At 38.6% G+C, this 24,462-nt stretch overlaps 2 protein-coding genes across 4 annotated transcripts in view; both read right to left on the bottom strand.

The window, feature by feature from the left end:
• Window positions 1-24,008, bottom strand: part of PCDHB4 (protocadherin beta 4) — a 212,976-nt gene extending 188,968 nt beyond the window's left edge. For 2 of the 3 annotated variants that reach the window (XM_008986272.6, XM_054249866.2), the window contains exon 1: window positions 21,547-24,008. In XM_008986272.6, the coding sequence (XP_008984520.5) occupies window positions 21,547-23,827 (2,281 nt within the window). In that variant the 5' untranslated portion in view covers window positions 23,828-24,008. Of the gene's footprint in view, window positions 1-20,261 lie in introns of those variants that run through there. The other variant, XM_078361341.1, reaches the window with a different exon arrangement.
• On the bottom strand, window positions 8,520-11,435 carry PCDHB5 (protocadherin beta 5). Its single transcript, XM_035286723.3, has one exon. The coding sequence runs from the start codon at window positions 11,213-11,215 to the stop codon at window positions 8,828-8,830; it is 2,388 nt and encodes a 795-aa protein (XP_035142614.3). The 5' UTR covers window positions 11,216-11,435; the 3' UTR covers window positions 8,520-8,827.
• Window positions 24,009-24,462: the final 454 nt, after the last annotated feature.

Here is a 24,462-nt window from a genome sequence, read left to right as displayed (position 1 = left end):
TCATTAATAATTGTATATGTTTTGGCCGGGCACAGTGGCTCAAGCCTGTAATCCCAGCACTTTGGGAGGCCAAGGCGGGCGGATCACGAGGTCAAGAGATCGAGACCATCCTGGCCAACATGGTGAAACCCCGTCTCTACTAAAAATACAAAAATTAGCTGGGCGTGGTGGCGTGTGCCTGTAGTCCCAGCTACTCGGGAGGCTGAGGCAGGAGAATTGCTTGAACCCGGGAGGCGGAGGTTGTAGTGAGCCGAGATTGTGCCACTGCACTCCAGCCTGGTGCCTGGTGACAAAGTGAGATTCTGTCTCAAAAAACAATAATAATAAAAATTAAAAAAATAAAATAAAATAATTGTATACGTTTTTGTCTTTTACTTCCAATCTGCCTATATCATTATATTTGAAATTAAGTTTCTTTGAGACATACAGTTGGGTCATGATTTTTTAACTCATTCTCCCAATGTTTTTGTTTTAATTGATGTGCTCAGACCATTTACATTTAATGTAATTGTTGATTAGTAGAGATTAACATCATTTTTTGTCTCCTGTTTTTTTTTTCTCTGTTTTCATTTTCTAACTTCCTGTGGGTTATTGGAACATTTTTTATAATTCTGTTTTGATTTAGCTGTAGTGGATTTTTTTAGTGTATCACTTTTTATAGCTTTTCTCTAGGTATTATACTAGTTACTCTAGGTATTATACTATATATACATAACTTATCAATTTACTGATGTCATTTTACTTGTTCAGTTGAAGCATAGAAAACGCACCTCCCTTTGTGTCATTTTGCCCTCCTTCATTTATAATACGTTTTAAATAATTCCTGTACATACACTTAGGACCACACTTAGAAAGTGTTATAATTTTGGATTTAACCACCAAACGTAATTTAGGAACCTCAAGAGAAAAAGAAGTCTGTTGTATTTATTCATATTTTTGTTTCCTCTGTTGTTTCTTCTTTCTTGATGCTCTAAGATTACTTTTTAAATTGTTTCCTTCTGTTTGGAGAACTTGAATTAGCAACTATTTTAAGGTAGGTATACTGGCAACAAGTTCTTTTCCTGAAGGATAGTTTCATGGATATAGGATTTGGGGATAACAGTTCTTTTCTTTCAGCACTTGAAAAATATTGTGCAACTTTCTTCTAACCTTTATGGTTTCTGAGAGGAATCTACTCTGATTCAAATTGCCATTGCCCTGTAGGTAAGGTGTCATTTCTCCTTCATTACTTTAAATATATTTTGTCTTTAGTTTGCAGAAATTTGACTATGATTTCTCTTGGTATGGATTCCTTTGGGTTTATCCCATTTGGGATTTGTTTGGCTTCTTGAATCTCTGGTTGATGTCTTTTGCCAATTTGCTTTGTTTCTAGCCATGATTTCTTTGAGTTCATTTTTTTTTTTTTTTTCGAGACAAAGTCTCACTCTATTGCCCAGGCTGGAGTGCAGTGGCATGATCTTGGTTCATTGCAACCTCCGCCTCCCGGGTTCAACCAACTCTCCTGCCTCAGCCTCCCGAAATACAAAAATACAAATTTACACCGCCACACCTGGCTAATTTTTGTATTTTTAGTAGAGACGGGGATTTCACCATATCGGTCAGGCTGGTCTCGAACTCCTGACCTCATAGTCTGCCCACCTTGGGATCCCAAAGTACTAGGATTACAGGCAAGAGCCACTTCACCCAGCCCTTTGAGTACATTTTTAGCTGCACCCTCTTTCTGATCTCCTTCTGGGACTCCAATGACACAAATGTTAGATCTTTTGGTATGGCCCCACAGGTTCTTGAGCTTCTGTTCATTTTTTATGATCTGTTTTCTCTTTCCTCTTCAGAAGGATAATTTCTATTGTTCCATCTTCTAGTTCATTGATTTTTTGTTCCCTCCATTCTGCTGTGGAGCCCATTATCTTGAGTTTTTATTTCAATTAGTATACCTGGGTTTTTTGTTTTGTTTTGTTTTGTTTGTTTGTTTGTTTTTGATAGAGTCTTGCTCTGTCACCCAGGCTAGAGTGCAGTGGGTCAATCTTGGCTCATTGCAACCTCCCTGCCTCCCGGGTTCAAGTGATTCTCCTGCCTCAGGCTCCCAATTAGCTGAGATAACAGGCATGTGCCACCACACCTGGCTAATTTTGATGATTTTAGTAGAGATGGGGTTTCACCACGGTGGCCAGGCTGGTCTCAAATTCATGACCTCAGGTGATCCACCCATCTCAGTCTCTCAAAGTACTGGGATTACAGGTGTGAACCACTACACCTGGCCCGATTATTATATCTTTAATTTCTAAAATTTCCTTAAGCATTTCTTTATATCTTTCTTTTTTTTTTGGCCAAGACTCTGTTTTTCATCTGTTACAAATATGTTCATAATTGCTCATTGAAGCATTTTGATGAGGTCTGTTTATAAATATTTGTCAGATAATATTAATATCTGTCATCTTGGTGTCAGCATCCCTTTGTTGTCTTTTTCATTCACTTTAATATTTTCCTCGTTCTTGGTATGACCCAGATAGTCCCTTCCAGGATGTGTTCATACCCAAAAGGATCTCTTGCCCAAGTATATGAGACAATATATCCAATAATGCTTATAGCAGCAGTGTTTCTAGTAACAAAACTCTTAGAACAGCCAAAAAGTCAATCGTTAGTAAAATGAATTTACAGGTAAAAATGTATTTATACAACGGAATACTATAGAACAGTGTAAATTAATGAACTGAATTAATATAAATAAATTCAATACCATAATGATTAAAAAGAGCAAGCTCACAGAGGATCCATAGTATATAAATTCATTTATATAAACTGCAAAGGCAGATAAAACTAAATGATATTTAGGAATCCATGCTTATCTATTGCAACTATAAATAAGAACAAACAAGTACAAAATTCAGAATATTGATTGTTTTACACAGGGTTCAAAGACACATAACGTCTTTCAACAGGGAGGCACACAGACTTCCAAGGTCTTGGCATTGTTCTAATTCTTAAACTGGGTAACGGGTAGACGAGTAACCGTGTTATTATTGTTTCCAATTGTACATATATGTTGTATACACTTTGTACATATATACTGTATACACTGTTTTGAATTTTGATAGATTTTAAAATAGAAAAAAGTAAAAAGCAAACAGCAAATTCTGAGCTGGGCATGGGACCATATTTCTACTACTCAAGAGGCCAAGGCAAGAGGATCACCTGAGCTGAGAGGTTCAAAACCAGCTCGGGTAACACAGCAAGACCTTGTTGCTAAAAATAAATTCCTTAATAAAAATGAAGCAATGTCCCTGGGGTCAGGCTGACTGGATTCAAATTCTACTTCCACTGCCTATTAGCTAGGTGACTGTTGAAATCCTAACTCCCAATGCGATGGTAGGAAATAGGGCTTTGAGTGGTAATTAGGTCGTGAAGGAACAGCCCTGAATGAGATTAGTGCATTTAAAAACGTGATTCCAGAGGTTCTCTTGCCTTTTCTTCTGCCATGTGAGGAAACAATGAGGAGTCAGCACTCTGGAACCTGGTAGGGGCCTCACCAGAGCCCAGCCATGCTGGCACCCTGAATTTATGCTTCCCATCTCTAATACTGTAAGAAATCATTTTATGTTGTTTTAAGCCACTCAATCTATAGTGTTTGTTACAGCAGCCCAAACTGTTTAGGACAGTGGCCGTGGGCAAGTTGCTTTACCTCTGTATGTTCTAGTTTGTTCACCTTGAAAATATACACACTAATTATTCCATTATTTTGAGGATTAAATGAGATATGTATAAGGTATTTAGAAAATAGCCAAGTATGTAATAATGTAGTAATAATTATGTAGTAACAATAATACTAGTACATAATCCAAAATTTTGTACTGGGCTCTGGTGAGGCCCCTACCAGGTTCCAGAGTGCTGACTCCTCATTGTTTCCTCACATGGCAGAAGAATGTTTAGTAACAAGAAAGTTTGTAGATATTTAAATATGCCACTAGAATTAAAAATTCATTAGAAATACTAAAAAATAAAGTGAGAGACTTCAGAACATAGAAGAAAGCTAAAGATGTAAAATAAAAGAGAATATAAGAAACAAAAATAATTGAGAATATTCAATATCTGACAAGCACAAGTTTCAGAAGAAAATAATGAGATTAAACTTAGGGATATAACTATTAAGAAAATAACAGTAGACTATCCTGGCCAACATGGTGAAACCCCGTCTTTACTGCAAATACAAAATTTAGCTAGGTGTGGTGGCGCATGCCTGTAGTCTCAACCACTTGGGAGGCCGAGGCAGGAGAATCGCTTGAACCCAGGAAGCAGAGGTTGCAGTGAGCCAAGATCGAAGCATTGCACTCCAGCCTGGTGACAAAGTGAGACTCCGTCTCAACAAAAAAAGAAAAGAAAAATAATAGTAGAAGTGGGCTGGGCACAGTGGCTCACACCTGTAATCCCAGCACTTTGGGAGGCTGTTGCTCATGGATCACTTGAGGCCAGGAGATCAAGACCAGCCTAGCCAATAAAGTGAAATTCTGACTTTTCTGAAAAAAAAAAAAAAAAATCAGCTGGGTGTGGTGGTGGGCACCTATAGTCCCAGCTACTCAAGAGGCTGAGGCAGGAGAATCACTTGAATCCAGGGGGCAGAAGTTACAGTGAGCTGAGATTGCAGATTGCACCACTGTACTCCTGCCTGGGTGACAAAGTAAGATCTGTCTCAAAATAATAATAATCATAGAAATGAAGTAATCCCAGAGAGAAAAAGGTATAAATTGTTAGAATACATAAATACATTTAATGTTCAGCAAAATGAATGAAAAAAATTATAATACTATTATTAAATTCAAGGCATCTAAAAAGAAAAGAGAAAATCCTAAGGGAAAGAGATACAGAAAATTCCTTTCTTCACAGAAATATGGAGAGAGAGAGAGAGATAAAAAGAGAGAGGTGAGGGTATAAAAAGGATCAAGAATCACACTGGCATAACATTTTTCGTCAAAATTATAAATCTATAATCGGCCAGGTGCGGTGGCTCAACCCTGTAATTCCAGCACTTTGGGAGGCCAAGGCAGGTGGATCGTGAGGTCAAGAGATCGAGACCATCCTGGTCAACATGGTGAAACCCCGCCTCTACTAAAAATACAAAAAATTAGCTGGGCATGGTGGCACGTGCCTGTAATCCCAGCTACTCAGGAGGCTGAGGCAGGAGAATTACCTGAACCCAGGAGGCGGAGGTTGCGGTGAGCCGAGATCGCGCCATTGCACTCCAGCCTGGGTAACAAGAGTGAAACTCCATCTCAAAAAAAAAAATTTTTTTTAATAAATCTATAATCAATGTATTAATGATTTTAAGTTTCCAAGCAAGAATTCTATATCTGGCCAAATCATCAATCAACTATAAAGGAAAACTAAATGCATTTTCAGCCTGGCAGAGACCCAGAAGTGTCTTTTTTTGTGAACCCTCCTTTAGGAAGACACTTCAGGATATACTGCAGCAAAGAGAGGGAATCAAAAGAGAGACAAGAGATCTGCTAAGTAATGTATTCAACAAGGAGAGGTGTGAAGATAAGATGATACAGTTTTGTACAGACTTAGAGACCATTTATTCCATATGGAAGTAAAAAGCTAGAGGGCTTCAGGTTAGGACAGGTGAATTATTGACTGAGATTTCGAAAATATGGTAAAGCTAGCTAATGGAGTCTAACATGATGAATCTATTTGGTCTTGATTTAGTAACATGCTGTTCTCATTGGTACAACATTGGATCCAAAGAGCAGGAAAGATAGTCTCTGTCACTAAAAAATACAGTGAGAGACTTAGAACATAGAAGAAAAGCTAAAAATGTAAAATAAAAGAGAAATTTAAGGAACAGAGAAACAACTAAGAATATTCAATATCTTTTTTGTTTGTTAGTTTTTTTAGTTTGTTTATTAAGAGTATTCAATATCAGAAAAGCACAAATCTCAGATGGAAATAACGAGATTAAATTTAGAGATACACCATTAAGAAAATAATCGTAGAAATGAAGTAATCTCAAATCTTAGATTACTTAGATCCTTAAGTAATCCCAGACTACTTAAAGTTTTCAGTAAGTAATAGGACTCTGCAATGAATAATTGTCCAATAACCTGAAATTGTTCTGACACTCAGATGTTGGCCATGATCTTCTCCTATTGAATGCTGAACATTTCATAGAAAACCAAGACCAGAAGAGATCCTTGCGACCCTGATGGACCAAGACTTCATGCTTAAGGAGAAACAAAAACAAGAACTATGTCTAAAACAAAAAAAGAAAGAGACAAAAGAGCCCCTTTTCCTTGCTAGTATGTGTGAATGCTGCTTATTTACCAATTACAGATTTAATTTCAGTGTTCTTCCCACTTCCTAAGTAAAATTCTTTTAAAATAATATAGAATTACTCCAATTTTCTGAAAGCATTCAATCCAGAGCTAACCTGTACTTCTTGAACCTCTGTTAAAAACAGCTAACAGAAGCCCAAATCCTATAGCTCCTTTGTGAGACCCTGTTACTAAAGTGAGCCATGTTTCCTATTGTGTGCAGTCTCCTTCATTGCAACAAATCAATAAACCCAACTTTTTTCTGATACAGTGTGTTCTTGATGATTTGGGACTGCAGGGCATTGGTAATTTATATAATCATTAAAAGTAAAATTTAAATATTATCTTCATGTTCTAAAATGTATCTATAGACAAAACAAGGAATTCTTAGCTATGGTGGTAAAAATGTAAAATGTAAAAGTAGAAGTTCAACTGAGAGAGGTTGGAAAGTGTAAGACAGAAACAAATATAAAAGGAAGAATAAGAATGCTATTCTTTTTTCATACAAAAATCAAATGAAACTGTTATTAGTGGAACAATAAAGAGAGGTTTCAGTTTGACCAGAGAAGCACCCCAAATTGTAACATAGATGAAAGTTGTTTTAAGTGCGCTAGTTACTCAGCAATCACAATAGGAAATTAATTGTTTAAAGTTTATGAATAAGTTACTATATTAGTTTGCTCAGCTGCTGTAGCAAATACCACAGACTGGGTGGCTTAAACAGCAGACATTTCTTTCCTTACAGTTCTAGAGACTGGAAGTCCAAGATCAATGTGTTGGCAGGGTTGGTTTCACTAGGAGGCCTCTCTTTGGCTTGTGGATGGCTATCTTGTTCTAGTACCTTCACGTCATCATCCCTCTGTGTGTTCACATGTCTGCCATCTCTTTCTATAAGCCATTTTGATATGATTACCTCTTTTTAAGGACCTATCTCTAAACACAGTCACATTCCGAGGTAGTTTCAACATATGAATTTGAGGGAGTGTGGGAACACAATTCAGCTCAAAACAGTTACAAACATATTCCTTAGTGGTTAAAAAAAAAAAAGCAAATATAATAAGAGCTTTAAAAAAGGTATAAAATGCTTACCAATGGGATAAAAATAAAAAAACAGACCAGTTTCTTGGCAGAAATGTGGAAAAATTTGTACATCCAGACAGTGAGGATAGCAGTGTAAATTAGTACAACCACTGGAAGACTACTGAGAAATGTCTACTAACAGTAAACATGTACTTACAAGATGGGCAACAATTTCACTCCTAGGCATGCAGGTTGCCAAAAGTCATGTGAAAGAATGTTCATAGCAGTATATTTTCCCACCCCAAATACTGATCTAAAGGATAATTTTTTTTTTTTTGAGATGGAGTTTCACTCTTGTTGTCCAGGCTGGAGTGCGATGCCTTGATCTCGGCTCACAGCAACCTCTGCTTCCCAGGTTCAAGAGATTCTCTTGCCTCAGTCTCCTGAGTAGCTGGGATTTCAGGCATGTGCCACCATGTCCGGCTAATTTTTGTATTTTTAGTAGAAACCAGGTTTTATCATGTTGGACAGTCTGGTCTCAAACTCCAGACCCCAGGTGATCTGCCCTCCTCCACCTCTCAAAGTGCTGGAATTGCAGGCATGGTATATTCATACAGTGAAATATTATACAGCAATGAGAATGAAAAGACTACACTGAAAAGCTGTATTACGGATAAATTTCATAAACATAATGCTAAGTGAAGAATGCCAGACACAGGCAACTTATACTCTATTACTCAGTTTATATAAATTCAGAAGAGGCAAGGTTAAACTATGGTATTGGAAGTCAGCGTATTTGCTATACTTGGGCTAGGAGTGATTGGAAGGAGTAATTTTTGTGGCACCTGGACTGCCAGTGATGTTCCATTTTCTCATCAATCTGCTGGTACTAAATATGTTACTTTGTGAATATATATTAAGTTGAACACAAAGGATTTGTTCACTTTTCTTCATGTAAGTAATAACTAAATTAAACTGTTTTCAAAAAGTTTGCTAATAGAAATTAGGACTGCGAAAAAAGAGTGAATAGAAGATTGTTGCATTTTGCATATTTTCTAACGTATTTGATTTGTGAGATTATGTATTTGTCTTTGTTTTAAACAATTAAAATACAGACAATGATGTGAAACATTTTTAGGTTTTGCATTTTAGCATCAAATATATACTGTGATAAAATAGAATGGGCAGAATATATAAAAAATAAAATTAATATTTGATTTTATTAAGATGGTTTATCACGACAGAAACCAACAAGAAGAGAAAAACAAATCTCAGGAAAATCAACAGCATGCATGAATTTGGAATGTCTCCCTAAATAAATACAATGAAAATAAAATTTAATTTTCAACAATTGGACAACATAAAGCTTAACAGACAAATCCATTAAAAAGGGAAATAAAAGCTAAATCTCAAGGTGAAATTTTTGTGCATGACACTTTCGAATTCTAGATCTGAAAAAGTTTGGGATAAATGGCACAAAACAATGTGTCATTATGAGATCGCTAGTTGAATCCAAAGCTATTCCGGAAGGCTGTAGTTTTCCCTACTTCATCACCAGTGCCCTGGGGCAAAAAGTTGGGGATAATCGGCTTCAGGAACTTGAACTCATTTGTCCCGGAACCTCCCGACAGACACACCTCGTACTGGTAGCTCTGGGACAGGGTCCCGGTGCCGCTCACGTCCACCAGATGCCCTGGAAACGGGCCCTCGGGCACCGAGCAGCCACCCACAGAGGCCGCCCTGTTCCTCCTGCACAGCCGCACCGCCACGAACAGGAGCACCGAGAACAGGAAGAGCGACGACACCGAGGCCAACGCCACCACTAGGTAGACGGTGAGCGAGTCGGCCTGGGCCTGGGCCGGGGCCGCCTCCGGGAGCGGCAGGTAGGGCTGGGAGAAGCCGTCCACCAGGAGCACGTGCAGCGTAGCGGTGGCCGAGCGCGGAGGCTCGCCATTATCCTTGACCAGAACCAGCAGCCTGTGCTTGGCCGCGTCGCGCTCGCTCAGCAGCCTGGCGGTGCGCACCTCGCCATTGTGCGCCCACACGCCGAACAGCCCGGGCTCCGTGGCCTTGAGCAGCTGGAACGACAGCCAGGCGTTCTGGCCCGAGTCGCCGTCCACCGCCACCACCTTGGTCACCAGGTAGCCCGGCTCGGCCGCCCGGGGCACCAGCTCCGTGCAGGGCGTGGAGCCGTTCTGCAGCGGGTACAGCACGAAGGGCGAGTTGTCGTTGGCGTCCAGCACCAGCACGCGCACCAGCGCCTCGCTGCTCAGCGCCGGGGAGCCGCGGTCTGTGGCGCCCACGCGGAACTCGAACGCCTGCAGGGCCTCGTAGTCCAGGGACCGGAGGGCGAACAGGTGTCCGTTGTCCGCGTTGATGGAGACCAGGGAGGCGAGGGACAGGTGCGTGTCCTGGAGCGGCAGCAGCGAGTAGGTGACCTGTGCGTTGGTGCCTGAGTCTCTGTCTGTGGCGCTGACGGTGCCTATGTGCAGGGCGGGGCTGTTGTTCTCGCGGACGAAGAGGGTGTAGGAGGTTTGTGTGAAGGCGGGGGCGTTGTCATTGACGTCGGAGACCAGAATGGTTATGTTATACTCGGTTTTCAGCCTGGGTGTCCCCAAGTCACTGACGGTGATGGTGATGTTGTACTCAGCTTGGCTCTCTCTGTCCAGTTTTCTCTGTGTCACGAGGGTGTAAAAGTTCTTGAATGTGGGCTTCAAAAGAAAGGGGAGGTCGTTCTGGATGGAGCAAATCATCCTACCGTTGTCCCCGGAGTCTGTATCAGAAACACTGAAAACAGCAACTACAGTTTCCGGGGCGTTTTCTGGGGTAGGGCTGGAGAGCGTCGACAAGGTGAGTTCAGGGGCGTTGTCATTCACATCCACAACTTCTATAGCCACAGTGCATTTTCCCGAAAGGCCCCCACCATCTGTGGCTACAATTTCCAAGTTGTAATATGGAGTTGCCTCGAAATCCAATGCCCTTTTCAGGCGTATTTCTCCTGTTATTTGGTCTACTACAAATGGTTGAGTAACTTCGTCACCTTGAAATAGAGCATAGGCTACAGTCCCATACGCTCCTGCATCTACATCTCGGGCAGAGACGGCGACAATTAAGGAGTTAAGGGGGCTGTTCTCAGGAACCTGTACCTCATAGAGGGATTGTAAAAATTCGGGGGCGTTGTCATTATTGTCCAAGACGACAATGCGAACTGTGGTGGTCCCGGACCTGGGCGGAGCCCCACCATCCAGTGCCGTGAGTGTTAAGCTGAGCTCAGGTCTCTCCTCCCGGTCTAGTGCTTTGTCCAGCACCAGCTCTGGGTATTTTCTGCCGTCTCCGCGATTATGAGTAGCCACATGAAAGTGGGAATTGGGGCTGATTGTGTAGTTCTGAACAGTGTTGCTACCTATGTCAAAGTCCTGTGCTATTTTCAAAGGAAACACAGTCCCAGGCTGGGTGCCCTCTGAGATTTTTAGGAGCATTTCCCTCTCTGGGAACTCTGGAGAATGGTCATTTATATCTGCGAGCTGCAGATCAGCTTGAAAAAACTGCACTGGGTTTTCTAGTAAGAGTTGGAAATGCAATATACAAGGTTCTGTCGCCCCGCACAACACCTCCCGGTCTAGTTTTTTATATAGAAGCAAATTGCCGTTCTTTATATCAAGCTGCAAGAGCTCTTTGTTTCCTTTGTAATGGATTCGCGCGCCCCGAGTGGCCAGTTCCTCCACCCCGAGACCCAGGTCTTTTGCAAGGTTGCCCACAGAATAACCACTTTCTGTTTCTTCTGGTATGGAATACCTAACTGCCTCAGAGCCAGCCTCCCACAAAAGCAACAGTATAGCAAGAAACATAACTTGCCTTTTCCGTGGCGTTTTTGCTAGCGCAGTCTCCATTGTTCAGACCCGGTCCAGAAGGCGCAGTTTCTTCAACTCGATATACAATCCACGCAGATGATTTGCTTAAATAACCGCGAATTCAATCTTTCTTGACTGAATTGCACAAGAACGACGCCTACTCTGAAGATCTAGCCACTAGATCTTACCTAAAATGCGTCCTTCTTTTAGGAAGCATTCAGTTTGGATTCCCCAGCTTATGGGAGCCTGGGTTATCCGCAGAGCCCACTATTCACACTCTTAGCCTGCAGCGCCACCAGGCGTCCTAATTTACTATTGCATACAGTATTTGCCAATTCATCCTACATTGTAACCCTGATGTGAATCCAAAGTCTTTTGTCATATAAGCTCTCTCGATGATATCTCCAGTTCTTAGTTACTGGAAGTTCTAAATAAACGTTGCGGAGTTAACTTTCAGTGAGAGATTACTTTTGAGAAAAAACTAAAGTTATATATAAATCTTCTCTATAAAAGTGCCTTTGAGTACACAAACATGCTTTCTTTGGTGGGTTTCTTATTTGATTACATTCAGTAAGTGATTAGGAATATCTACAGATATTTAACGTTTAAGAAAAATTACTTTTGAAGTAAACACCAATAACACCCAGAAAATGGTACAAATCGTAGGTGTACAACTCAATAAATTTTCACAAAGTGAGCACACTCCTATAAGCAGAACCTAGTTTAAGAATAAAATACTCCCCAAACTCAAGTCCTCACCTGCCACTGTCTGGTTACCACTCTCTCCCCAAAAGATAAGCACTGTTCTGACTTCTGTTGTCATAGATTTTTTTTGCTTTTTTTTTTTTAACTTTATACAAATGGAATTGTATGAAGTTACTGTATACAGATTGTTACTCTCATGTGTCTGGCTTCTTCTTCTCAGTATTATGTTTGTCAAATTGATCTACATCATCTTGTTCTAATTTTTTTATTCTCATTGCTTTATATTATACTGTTGTATGAATATACTATTATTTATTTATTCATTCTCCAGTTGGTGAACATTGGGTTTTTTCCAGTTTTAAGCTATTTTGGGTAGTACTGCTGTAAACATCCTGTACTAGTCTTTTGGTGACCACATATATGTGTTTATGTTGAATATATTCAAAGGAGTTGGATTGCTATGTATTAAGATGTGCACATAAATTTTCCATAGCAAATAATGGGAAAAATTTTCATAAGTAGTTGTACTAATACTAGCAAAGTATGAGAGTTCTAGTTGCTCCACATTCTTGTCAACATTTGATGCTATCTTTTCCATTTTAACCCTCTCTGGTGAGTGTGTGGTGATATCATATTGTAATTTTAGTTATCATTTTCACTGGTGATTAAACAATTTGAGCATTTTCATGTTTATCGGCCATTAGGATATACTCTTGTGAAGGGCTTATGCAAATCTTTTGTACTTTTCTGGTGGGGAAGCATTTGCCTGTTTGTTCTGCAGAAGTTTCTTATATGTTCTGGAAGTCCTTTTTCAGATACAAGTATTGCAAACATCTTTTCCCACTCCATGGTTTATGTTTCAAGTCTATTATGGCATCTTTGATGAATAACATTTCTTTAGTCGGATTTGTCAATAATTTTCATTTATGTTCAGCATTTTTTTGTGTTTTATTTAAATGTTCATAAACTCCAAGGTCACAAAAATATTCTTGTATGATATATTTTTGAAAGATTATTCCACTTTTCATATTTAGAGCTATAATCAACCTGAAATTAATTTTTTTTCAAGCGAATGGGGTTGGAGTCAAACATTTTAAAATGTAAGTATCCAAATGCCTTACACCTTTCGACCATCTATTTAAAAGACAATCCATTTTCCATTGTTTGAAGGGTTGTTTTTGTTATAAGTCAGATATAGCTCTGAAGATGTTTTATTCAATCTTATTTATCCTACAATAACTATGTTAATTATGATAACTTTATCATGAGTTTTGTTATCTGAGAAGTAAGTTCTCAAGTTTTTAAAAAATACACTTTACTTTTAGAGTGGTTTTAGGTTCGCAGCAAAAATGAGAGTAAAGTGCAGAGATTTTACATATGCCCCTGTCTCCACACAAGCACAGCTTCACCCATTATCAACATGCTCCATCAGAGTGGTTCATTTGTTACAACTGATGAATCTGCATTGACACATCATTATAACCCAGAGTCCATAGTTTACATTAGGGCTCACTCTTGGTGCTGTATATTCTATGGCTTTGGACAAATTTAAAATGATATGGATTCACCTTTACAGTATCACACAAAGTAGTTTCACTGCCCTAAAAATCAATCCCCTGTGCCCCACTTATTTATACCTCCCTCCCTTGCCTAGAACCCACTGCAAATGGATTTTTTTCTCTCTCTCCAAAGTTTTGCTTTTTCTAGAACACCATGTAGTTGCAATCATACAGTATGTAGTCTTTTCATATTGGCTTCTTTCACTTAGTAATATCCATTTAGATTTCCTCCCTGTCTTTTCATAGGTTGATAGCTCATTTCTTTGTGATGCTGAATAGTATTCTATGGATTGAACGAACTGCAGTTTGTTTATCCATTCACCTACTGAAGGACATGTTGGTTGCTTCCAAGTTTTGGCAATTTATGAATGAAACTGCTATAAATATCCCTGCACAGGCTTTTGTGTAAACATAAAATTTCAACTCCTTTGGGAAAATCCTAAGGAATATGAATGCTAGATCACATAGTAATAGTATGTTTTGTTTTGTATTCAACTGCCAAACTGTCTTCCAAAGTGTCTACCATTTTGCATTCCCACTAGCAATGAATAAGAGCTCCTGTTGCTCTCATTACCAGCATTTGGCACTGTCAGTGTCCTGGAGTTTGGTCATTCTAATAGATGTGTAGTTGTGCTTCATTGTTATTTTAATTTGCATTTCCCTGTTAACATATAATATGGAGCATCTTTTCATATGTTTATTTGCCAACTGTATATCTTCTTTGGTGAGGTGTCTGTTAAGGTCTTTGGCCCATTTGGTTCTTGTTCCTGAGTTTTAGTAGTTCTTAGTATATTTTGAATAACAGTCCTTTATCGGATATGTCTTTTGCAAATATTTTCTCCTAGTTTATGTCTTCTCTTTTCATTCTCTTCATAGTATCTTTTGCAGAGCAGAAACTTTTAATTTTAATGAAGTCCAGTTTATTAATTCTTTCTTCTATGGATTATGACTTTGGTGTGGTATCTCTAGTTTTGTTCCTTTTCTTCAAGATTGTTTTGGTTATATGTTAAAATAAACAATATTTGGCTCATTAATTTTCACAAAGAAATCTGCTGAAATTTTGTTTAGGATTTTATTGCATCTATAGATTGACTAAGAGAGATCTGAAATATTCCCAACATTGACTCTTCCAATTAGTGAATCTTATATATTCCTGTAATTATTTAGATCTTCTTTAATTTTTCTCAATATTTTACAGTTTTCAGTGAAGTCTGAATACTAGATTCTAGTATTCAGCTAGATTTGTTCATACTATTTTTGAAACCATTGTGCATAATATTTAAATTTTTCACTTTTTATGTTGCTACATAGAAATACAACTCATGTTTGTATGTTGACCTTGTATCCAGTGGCATTAACTTCATTTATCAATTCCAGTAGCCTGTAGATTCTTCATGGCTTTCAATGTATATAATCATGTCTACTTAAAAAGACATTTTAATTTTTTCCCTTCGAATCATAGTGCCTTTATTCCTTCTTTGCTTTATTGTGCTGTTTAGGATCTGTAATAAAATTCTAAATTGGAGAAGAAAAGACAGGTATCCTTGTTATTCTTGATCTCCAGAGGAAAGTTTTCAAAAATTTACCATTAATGATGTTTCCTGTAGGATTTTAAAGTCACTCTAAAAGTTCCCTTCGATTTTAGTTTGCTAAGAACGTTACCATAAGTGTGTACCATATTTTATCACATGACTTTTTCTGTATTCATTGAAATAATCATCTTTTTTCCTTTATCTTTTAATATGGTAAATTATAATAATCAATTTTCAAATATTAAACTCCTTCTGTATTCCTAAAATAAACTCCAGTTTTCAATAATTTATTATTTCTCTTTTATACATTTCTAAATTTTACTTGCTAATATTTTTATTTTTTTTAATTGTTTTGAGATGGAGTTTCGCTCTTGTCACCCAGGCTGGAGTGCAGTGGCGCAATTTGGGCTCACTGCATCCTCTGCCTCCCGAGTTCAAGCAATTCTCCTGCCTTAGCCTCCCGAGTAACTGGGATTACAGGCTTGTGCCACCATGCCCAGCTAATTTTGTAATTGTGGTAGAGATGGGATTTATCCATGTTGGTCAGGCTGGTCTCGAACTCCCAACCTCAGGTGATCTGCCTGCCTCAGCCTCCCAAAGTGCTGGGATTACAGGAATGAGCCACCATGTCCAGCCTTTGCTAATATTTTTAAAGGAAATTTTTCCATATGTATTTATAAAAAAGAATAGTTTGTCATCTTTTTATAATATCTTATTCAGGTTTGAATGTTATAACCTGTTCAGATTTATGTTGACACCCAAATGATTTGGAAATGTTTATTTTTCTACTCTCTGAAGGAGTTTGAACAAATTAGTGAAAATTTTGACATAATATTCAGGAGAATTCACTATTGTGAATTAGAAAAGGTTTTTAATGAACAACTTTAATGTAATAGATATGACTAATCAGATCTTCATTTCTTCCTGTTTCCGTTTTGGAAAATTGTGTTTTTAAAGGATGTTTTCTGTTTTATGTAATTGTCAAGTTTGTTGACATAAAATTGTTCATAATATTCCCTTTTTATTTTTTAAATGTCTGTAGGCTGCTAGTTGTATGTGTGTGTGTGTGTGTGTTTTATTCCTGATATTGGCAGCTGGTGTCTTCCTCCTTTTTTCTTGATTGTCTTAAAGTTTTAAATTTCTATCATTACAAGAAACCAACTTTTTGCTTCCCTGATTTTCTGTTGTATATTTGTCATTTATTTAGTTTTTGCTTATGTGTGTGTATAAAATTTTCTTCCATCTTTATTTGCATTTGATTTGCTGTTCTTTTTCCAGCTTCTTAAGATAAAAGCTTAGATTATTGATTTTTGGCCTTACTTTTCTAACATGTGCATTTAAGGTTTAAAATTTCCCTCTAAGTACTGTTTTGATATGCCAGGTCTTAATTTTTCAAAATATTTGGAAATTTCTGTTGTGATTTCTTTTTTGACTCATGGTTTATACAATTTAATTTAAAAATATTTGGAGATTTCCTGTTATATTTTTATTTCCGGCTTAATTCCATTGTGGTCAGAGAACACAGTCTGAGTCGTTTCAATTTTTTTTTTTTTTTTTTTTTTGAGAAGGAGTTTTGTTCTGTTGCCCAGGCTGAGTGCAGTGGTGTGATCTCAGCTCACTGCAACTTCCACCTTCCAAGTTCAAGCAATTCTCCTGCCTCGGCCTCCCGAGTAGCTGGGATTACTGGTGCCTGCCAGCATGCCTAGATGAATTTTGCAATTTTAGTAGAAACGGGGTTTCACATGTTGGCCAGGCCGGTCTCAAACTCCTGACCTTGTGATCTTCCTGTCTTGGCTTCCTGAAGTGCTGGGATTACAAGGCATGAGCCACCATACCCTGCCTCAATTCTTTCTTAAAAATTTGAGGCTTCTTTTATGACCAAGAATATGAACAACTTTTTTATATCCTACATGCATGTAAGAAGAATGTGTATGCTCCAGTGTGCTGTTACGTCCATTTATTTGAATATGATGTTCGTGTTGTTCAGATCTTCAATATTTTTTGCGTGTGTTTTGTCTTTTTATTCTAATAGGAATTGAGAGAGTTGTATTAAATCTCCCAGTGTACTTGGGTTTGTCTACCTTGCATTTGTATTCTATCAACTTAACTTTATATATTTTGTAGTTGTCTAATTGGGATGTATTCAGTCTCAACTAACATATTTCTGATATATTTATTTCTTTAGTATTACACAACACTTCTCTTTATCTCTAGTAATGTATCTTTCCTAAAAGTCTTTGTCTTATGTAAGTATAACTACCTAGATTTATTTTGGCTAGTGTTTATATTACTATATACTTTATCCCATTCTTTTAAACTTTTACTCTTTCTATGTTCACACACACAACACACTTATTTGATAGAATAAAGTCATTTCTCTTTAATCTAATCTGATAATTTTTGTTGTTTAATTGTATTATTTAATCCAAGTATAAGTAATATAATATCTGATATCTTTCCATTTATACTTACCATCTAATTATTTTTCTATTTCTCACTAAAGTTTAATTTTCCTTTTGGATTATTCAAATATTTGTAATTTTTATTCCTTCAGTTAGTATTTTATTACTTTGAGGGTTATCCAAGAAATCCCAGCATCTTCAATCTACAAGAATCTAACACACATTATTAATTTTACAACTTCCATGATAATGCCTAGAGCCTTAACACTTTCTAACTCTATTTATACCTTTGCCTTGTACATTATTGTTGTTATAAATTTAAATTATATATATAATTTAAATTATTTAAGAAACTAGCATTAATATTATTGCCTTGTATAATCAATATTCAATCAACATTAATTTACATTTACCTTTCTTGTTCTTCATTTCTTCCTGCAATTCCGTGATTTCTTTTGGATTGTTTTCCTTCTGCCTAATGCATTTCATTAAAAGTATTTCTTGGCCAGATTCAGTGGCTCATGCCTGTAATCCCAACAGTTTCAGAGGCTGAAGTGGGCAGATCCCTTGAGGTTAGGAGTTTGAGACCAGGCTGGCTAACATGGTGAAACCCTGTCTCCACTAAAAATACAAAAATTAGCTGGATGTGGCGGCACATGTCTGTAATCCCAGCTACTCAGGAAGCTGAGATGGGGAGAATAGCTTGAACTCAGGAGGTGGACATTGCAGTGAGATTGTGCCACTGTACTCCAGCCTGGGTAACAGAGTGAGACATTGTCTAAAAAAAAAGAAGAAATAAATGATTTCTTTTACTGCAGGTGTGACTGTCATTAATTCTCTCAATTTTTGGCTGAAAACTGCATTCATTTTTGAAGAATATATTTGGCTCCTTTAACAGAAATGTATTCTTTTTTATATGGTTGCTTTTGAAATTATCTCTTTGACTTTGGTCTTGAGAAACTCTCCTATGATATGCATAGGTGGACTTTGTTTTTATTTATCCTGCTATTATTTATTTCTTGTGAATCTTGAAGGGTTAGGGATTTTCACCAATTTTGGAAAAGTCTTTATCATTATCTCTTCGAATGTTGCTTATTCTTCATTCTTGCTCTCTCTTTTAGTATGTTAGAGTTTTTAAACATTATATTCCACATATCACTAATGTTCTTTTCTGTATTTTTCATTATTTTTTTCTCTGTGCTTGTATTTGGATATTAATATTGAATTGACTTGCATTTACTAATCCTGTATTCTTTTATGGCTATGCCATTAAACTATTTAAGTAGTTTTAATTTCAGATAATATAATTTTTCAGTTCTAGAATTAACTTCCACTTTTAAAGTTCAGTTCTCCATTGAAATTGTCTCTTTCTCTATTGTTCTTTATTTTTAACGTATTAGTCTTACTTATTTTAAAATCATTCAGTTAATTTTAATACCTGAATAATCTGTGGGTCATTTGTATTGTCTGTTTTTTCTCTTGGTTTTTGTTCATGCTATCCAATTTTTAGTGTGTGTACCTAGTAATTTTTTATTGAATGCTGAATACTTACATAAAAAGCTATCCAAGTTTAAGGTATTACCTTTCTCCAGCAAGAGTTCATCTCTTCCTCTGTTAATTTGATAGAGTTATGTCTAAACAAGTCATCTAAACTGAAACAGGCACTGGGCTTTGTCAAGGTTCTTTGCAGTCCTGATAAGCACTTGGCTCTCCAGAATTTTCAGCTGAGAACTTTGTATATTCTCCACAGCCTCTTCCTAGAGCAGGTCCTAAACTCTGATCTTTCAATAGCAAGACTACTAAAACTTCACTTTGATTTTCAGGAATTTCCCAATTAGGTTTTTAGTCTTAGTTTGACAAGTGTCCTGAGGGGAAAATTTGGCCATGAATTTGAATCTTTCAGTCGACCCAAACAGCTATTTAAGATACTCTGTCTCTGACAAAAGCTTCTCAGACTTAGCAAATTTCCTCAGGGTAAAACTTCTGTCAGGAGTCAATTTTCACCTCCAAGAATTTTCCTTCTCAGGAATCTTAGTCCACTCAGATCTTATTATATTATGTGTTTTCAGTTACTTCAAACAAATAATTTTACATTTTAACCAATTTTTAGGGTGGCTTTCTGCTGCTAGATAATTTATCTACTCTGGAAGCAGAATTTCACCAAATATATGCATAAGTTTTAACCTCAGATAATTTTAAATATATTCTGTAACTTTTAATAGGAAAAGAAGAGGGGGTCATATTGTTTGTTTTGTTTTGTTTTGTTTTGAGACAGGGCAAGACCCTGGGCTCAAGCAATCTTCCTGCCTCAGCCTCCTGAGTAGCTGCAACTACAGATGTGTGCCACCACGACCAGCTAATTTTTGTTGCAATTGTTGAAACAGGGACCTCACTATATTACCCAGGCTGGTCTCAAACTCCTGGCCTCAGGCAATCCACCTGCCTCTGAAGTGCTGGGATTATAGCCATGAGCCAACACACCCAGCCTCAAAGCCATCTTATTTAAATAACTAATAATAAATGGAAGAAGAATTAAAGTTGACTACCATATTTATGTCTTACATATTTGTATAGGTTCTGTTCTCACTTTTATTTCTTCTTCACTTCAATTTTTAAATCAAATAAATGCTAAAACTATGTTTTAAGAATAACTTAAACTGTCAAAAACTGTCCTTTTTATTTCATTACATGTTAGAGTAATTCAGGAAAAAGTGTAAGGAATTTAACTCCAGTAGAATGATACTTGAAACTTAAAAATAAATGTTTGATTATAAAGCAAGTTCTTCAATTGCTCATATTCTGCCCAAAGTAAAATAGAGGTGTCCTATAGTTATATCCATACAATTTTAACTAGTTTACTGTGCTTATTGATCACAGCATAAAACAATTATGATTCAGATAAATTTATTATTGTTCCAGTCTCTTCAAGGACAAAAATAATATTATTTCATGCAAGTGCAACTGTGGCATAATTGAGAAGTTAAATTGATTCAAAATAACTGAAGGTTACATTAAAGAACCTTAAACATTAAAGAACATTAAAAATTATTTTTTATAAAGACTGTCCTTATCTGTAAAGTAATGTAAAGTGAAAAACCTAAGATCAACTGATTCTCAGATTTAAACAGAATAGACAAGATACAGAAGAAATTTCCTGATTCTTTTGAAAGATGGGGAGAAGCTGTAGGAAAAACAAAAAATATAAACATATTAAAGTATACTTGGATTTTTATTTGTAGGGCAAAAGGAATTACAAGGAGACCTGAAGTTCTCAAAGGTCTTGATTTGGGGAAGAAATGTGGGGCTTATTTAAGATTCCGAGATTATTTAACAGTTTTATTTAGTGAAAGGTTACGGCAAAGTATATGAGATTTTTCTCTTTAATAATTATTAGCAAATGATGTTATTTTTACAAAAGTTAATATTAGTATTTATGGAACATTACCATATGCTAGGTAAGTAGGAACCAAATAAACAATATAATCACTAGACATATGATTATGTCACGAGAGGAAATGGGTCACAATTTTAGTGCACTACTAATTTAATGAAATGCATGTTTATATAGAATTTCTAAAAACGAGTATACTAAATTTTATGCTCATGGTGATTAAGAGGGCTTAGTCTGGTACAGTCAACCAGAAAGGAGAAGGTAATTATAAAGTTAATTACAAAAAATTTCAAACACTCTGGCCTTGCGAACATTAAGTTACATGGTAAAGACAGGTACAACAAATACTTAGAAATTCAAGAGTTCATATATTCACTTAAGCGTTCCATTAAAAAGATGTTAATGTAAGAATTTCATTAAAACATAATTTATTTTTATCCTAATTGAGTAATTTATAGTTATGGAAAGATTAACCATCAATAGATCAAATGTAGAGAAAATAATATTCAGTGTAACTAAAAATGTTAAGTGCAATTTGTAACCAATTTAGCTATATCATGCATAGATTTGAAATTGTATAAATATTTATATAAGTAGACAATTTTAAAAAATAAAGACATTATAATGGGATGTTTGACAAAACAAATAACGGCTCACCAAACTAAATACAACACTTAACTGAATACAAAGCTATTCCTGAAGTTGGGGTTTTCCTTAATTTCCCTCCCGGTGTCCTGAACCAAGAGATTAGGAAATATTGGCTTCAGGAACTTGAACTCACCAGTCCCAGAGTCTCCCGTCAGGCACACCTCGTACTGGTAGCTCTGGGACAGGGTCCCGGTGCCGCTCACGTCCACCAGATGCCCTGGAAACGGGCCCTCGGGCACCGAGCAGCGACCCACAGAGGCCGCCCTTCTCCTCCTGCACAGCCGCACCGCCACGAACAGGAGCACCGAGAACAGGAAGAGCGACGACACCGAGGCCAACGCCACCACTAGGTAGACGGTGAGCGAGTCGGCCTGGGCCTGGGCCGGGGCCGCCTCCGGGAGCGGCAGGTAGGGCTGGGAGAAGCCGTCCACCAGGAGCACGTGCAGCGTGGCGGTGGCCGAGCGCGGAGGCTCGCCATTGTCCTTGACCAGCACCAGCAGCCTGTGCTTGGCCGCGTCGCGCTCGCTCAGCAGCCTGGCGGTGCGCACCTCGCCATTGTGCGCCCACACGCCGAACAGCCCGGGCTCCGTGGCCTTGAGCAGCTGGAACGACAGCCAGGCGTTCTGGCCCGAGTCGCCGTCCACCGCCACCACCTTGGTCACCAGGTAGCCCGGCTCGGCCGCCCGGGGCACCAGCTCCGTGCAGGGCGTGGAGCCGTTCTGCAGCGGGTACAGCACGAAGGGCGAGTTGTCGTTGGCGTCCAGCACCAGCACGCGCACCAGCGCCTCGCTGCTCAGCGCCGGGGAGCCGCGGTCTGTGGCGCCCACGCGGAACTCGAACGCCTGCAGGGCCTCGTAGTCCAGCGACCGGAGGGCGAACAGGTGTCCGTTGTCCGCGTTGATGGAGACCAGGGAGGCGAGGGGCAGTTGCGTGTCCTGGGGCGGCAGCAGCGAGTAGGTGACCTGGGCGTTGGCTCCAGAATCTCTGTCTGTGGCGCTGACGCTGCCTATGTGCAGGGCGGGGCTGTTGTTCTCGCGGACGAAGAGGGTGTAGGCGGTTTGTGTGAAGGCGGGGGCGTTGTCGTTGACGTCGGAGACCAGCACGCTTAAGCTCTGCTGGGTTTTCAGCTTGGGTGTCCCCAAATCAGTTACGGTAATGGTAATGTTGTACCCGTCTCTGGTCTCTCTGTCCAGTGGTCTCTCTGTTACCAGGGTGTAAAAATTCTTCAAAGTCGGTTTTAGAATAAACGGTAGATTATCTGGAATAGAGCAAATCATCTTGCCATTGTCTCCAGAATCTCTATCTCGAATTCGAAAGATAGAGACTACCGTCTCAGGAGCATTTTCTGGGATGGAGCTGGTGAGTGAAGATATGATAAGTTCTGGGGGATTGTCATTCACATCCATCACCTCTATGACTACAGTGCCTTTCCCAGAAAGGCCTCCTCCATCTGTGGCCTCAATTTCTACATGGTAAGATTTAATTTTTTCGAAATCCAATTTTTTCTTCAGTAGTATGTCTCCCGTGACTTCATTTATTGAGAAAGTTTGTTTAATTTCATCTGATGCTTGGAATAAGTCATAAGAAACACTCCCGAAGTTTCCAGCATCTGCATCTCTAGCTAAGACCCTAAGAATTGGAGAGTCTAGGGGGCTGTTTTCCAGGACCTGCACCCGATATGGGGTGTGCACAAACTCAGGAGCATTGTCATTGACGTCTATGATCAGGATTCGAACCATGACCGTGCCAGACCTAGGTGGAGACCCACCATCCAGCGCCACGAGGGTTAAGCTGAACTCAGGCTGCTCCTCTCGATCCAGTGGTTTGTCCTGCACCAAATCTGGGTATTTCTTGCCCTCACTATGATTTCGAGTGAGAATGTGAAAATGAGAATTGGAGCTGATTGTGTATTGTTGGAGACCGTTGCTGCCCACATCCAAATCCTCAGCTATTAACAACGGAAATAGAGTCCCCGTCTGGCTATTTTCCGGTATTTTCAAGAGCACTTCCCTTGCAGGGAATACTGGAGAGTGGTCATTTATGTCCTGGATCATTAGTTCTCCTTGAAAAAATTGCACCGGCATTTCCAGGAACACTTGGAAATGCAGTACACACGGTTCAATATGACCACAGAGCTCTTCCCGATCTAGTTTCTCCCTCAGAAGCAAATCTCCAGTCTGACCATCCAGCTGCAAACGCTGCTTGTCATCGTCAGACACCACCCTGGCTGACCTGGCAGCCAGTTCCCCAGTTCCCAGGCCCAGATCCTTGGTCAGATGGGCTACAAAGGAGCCGCTCTCTGTTTCCTCCAACACAGAATAACGAATAGGCTCGGGGCGGACCCGAGACACGAACACCACCAAAATAAAGGCCAACACTTGCCTGTTTGGATGAACTCTCTCTAGCTTCTTCATGTTGGAGTCCAGGTCCTTATATCAAATCCCTTCAGCAACCACAAAAAGACTTGAGACATTCAATTCTAATTTTTTGCTTGGAGGAATCGTCACAAAGTTGCTTTTAATATTAAATTTGTTTAGTATATCGCTGCCCCAAACAGTTGGTAACCCTGCACTGCTTGCGACACTTCTTCCGTGTGTTTTTGATTGGATCTAGCGACACAAAAGAATACGCGAGCTTTTTAGAGCTCTTTATTCACAACTTAGCCTGCAGCGCCACCCTGCGTCTTGATTGAGAAATTAACAATTTCGAGACCCCTTATTCGGGAAGTTTTCAAATGAAAGCCATTTTTAAGTGTAAAGAATTTTTTTTACAAACTTCGTTATTACATTAAATGGCATAGTTTAAAAAGTTATTTCATTACAGTGCATGAACCCGAATAATCATGGGCACAAATCAAGAAGATATCTCAGTTTCCCCACACACTTAGCAGTGAAACTTCGAAGAACTCTATTTCTCCTTTGCATAATCCAATCACAGGAGACATATTTTTAGACACTTTCAATTCAGTTAATAATAGTTACATATGTTCTTTTCTAAGAATGTGAGGACTTTGTGATGATGCAAAAGTTTATGATGTTCTGTACTACAT

This window comes from Callithrix jacchus, chromosome 2 (assembly GCF_049354715.1).
Source record: "Callithrix jacchus isolate 240 chromosome 2, calJac240_pri, whole genome shotgun sequence".
NCBI lineage: Eukaryota > Metazoa > Chordata > Mammalia > Primates > Cebidae > Callithrix > Callithrix jacchus.
Note: the sequence above shows the minus strand (reverse complement) of the source record. Positions and strands in the feature narration are given on the sequence as shown.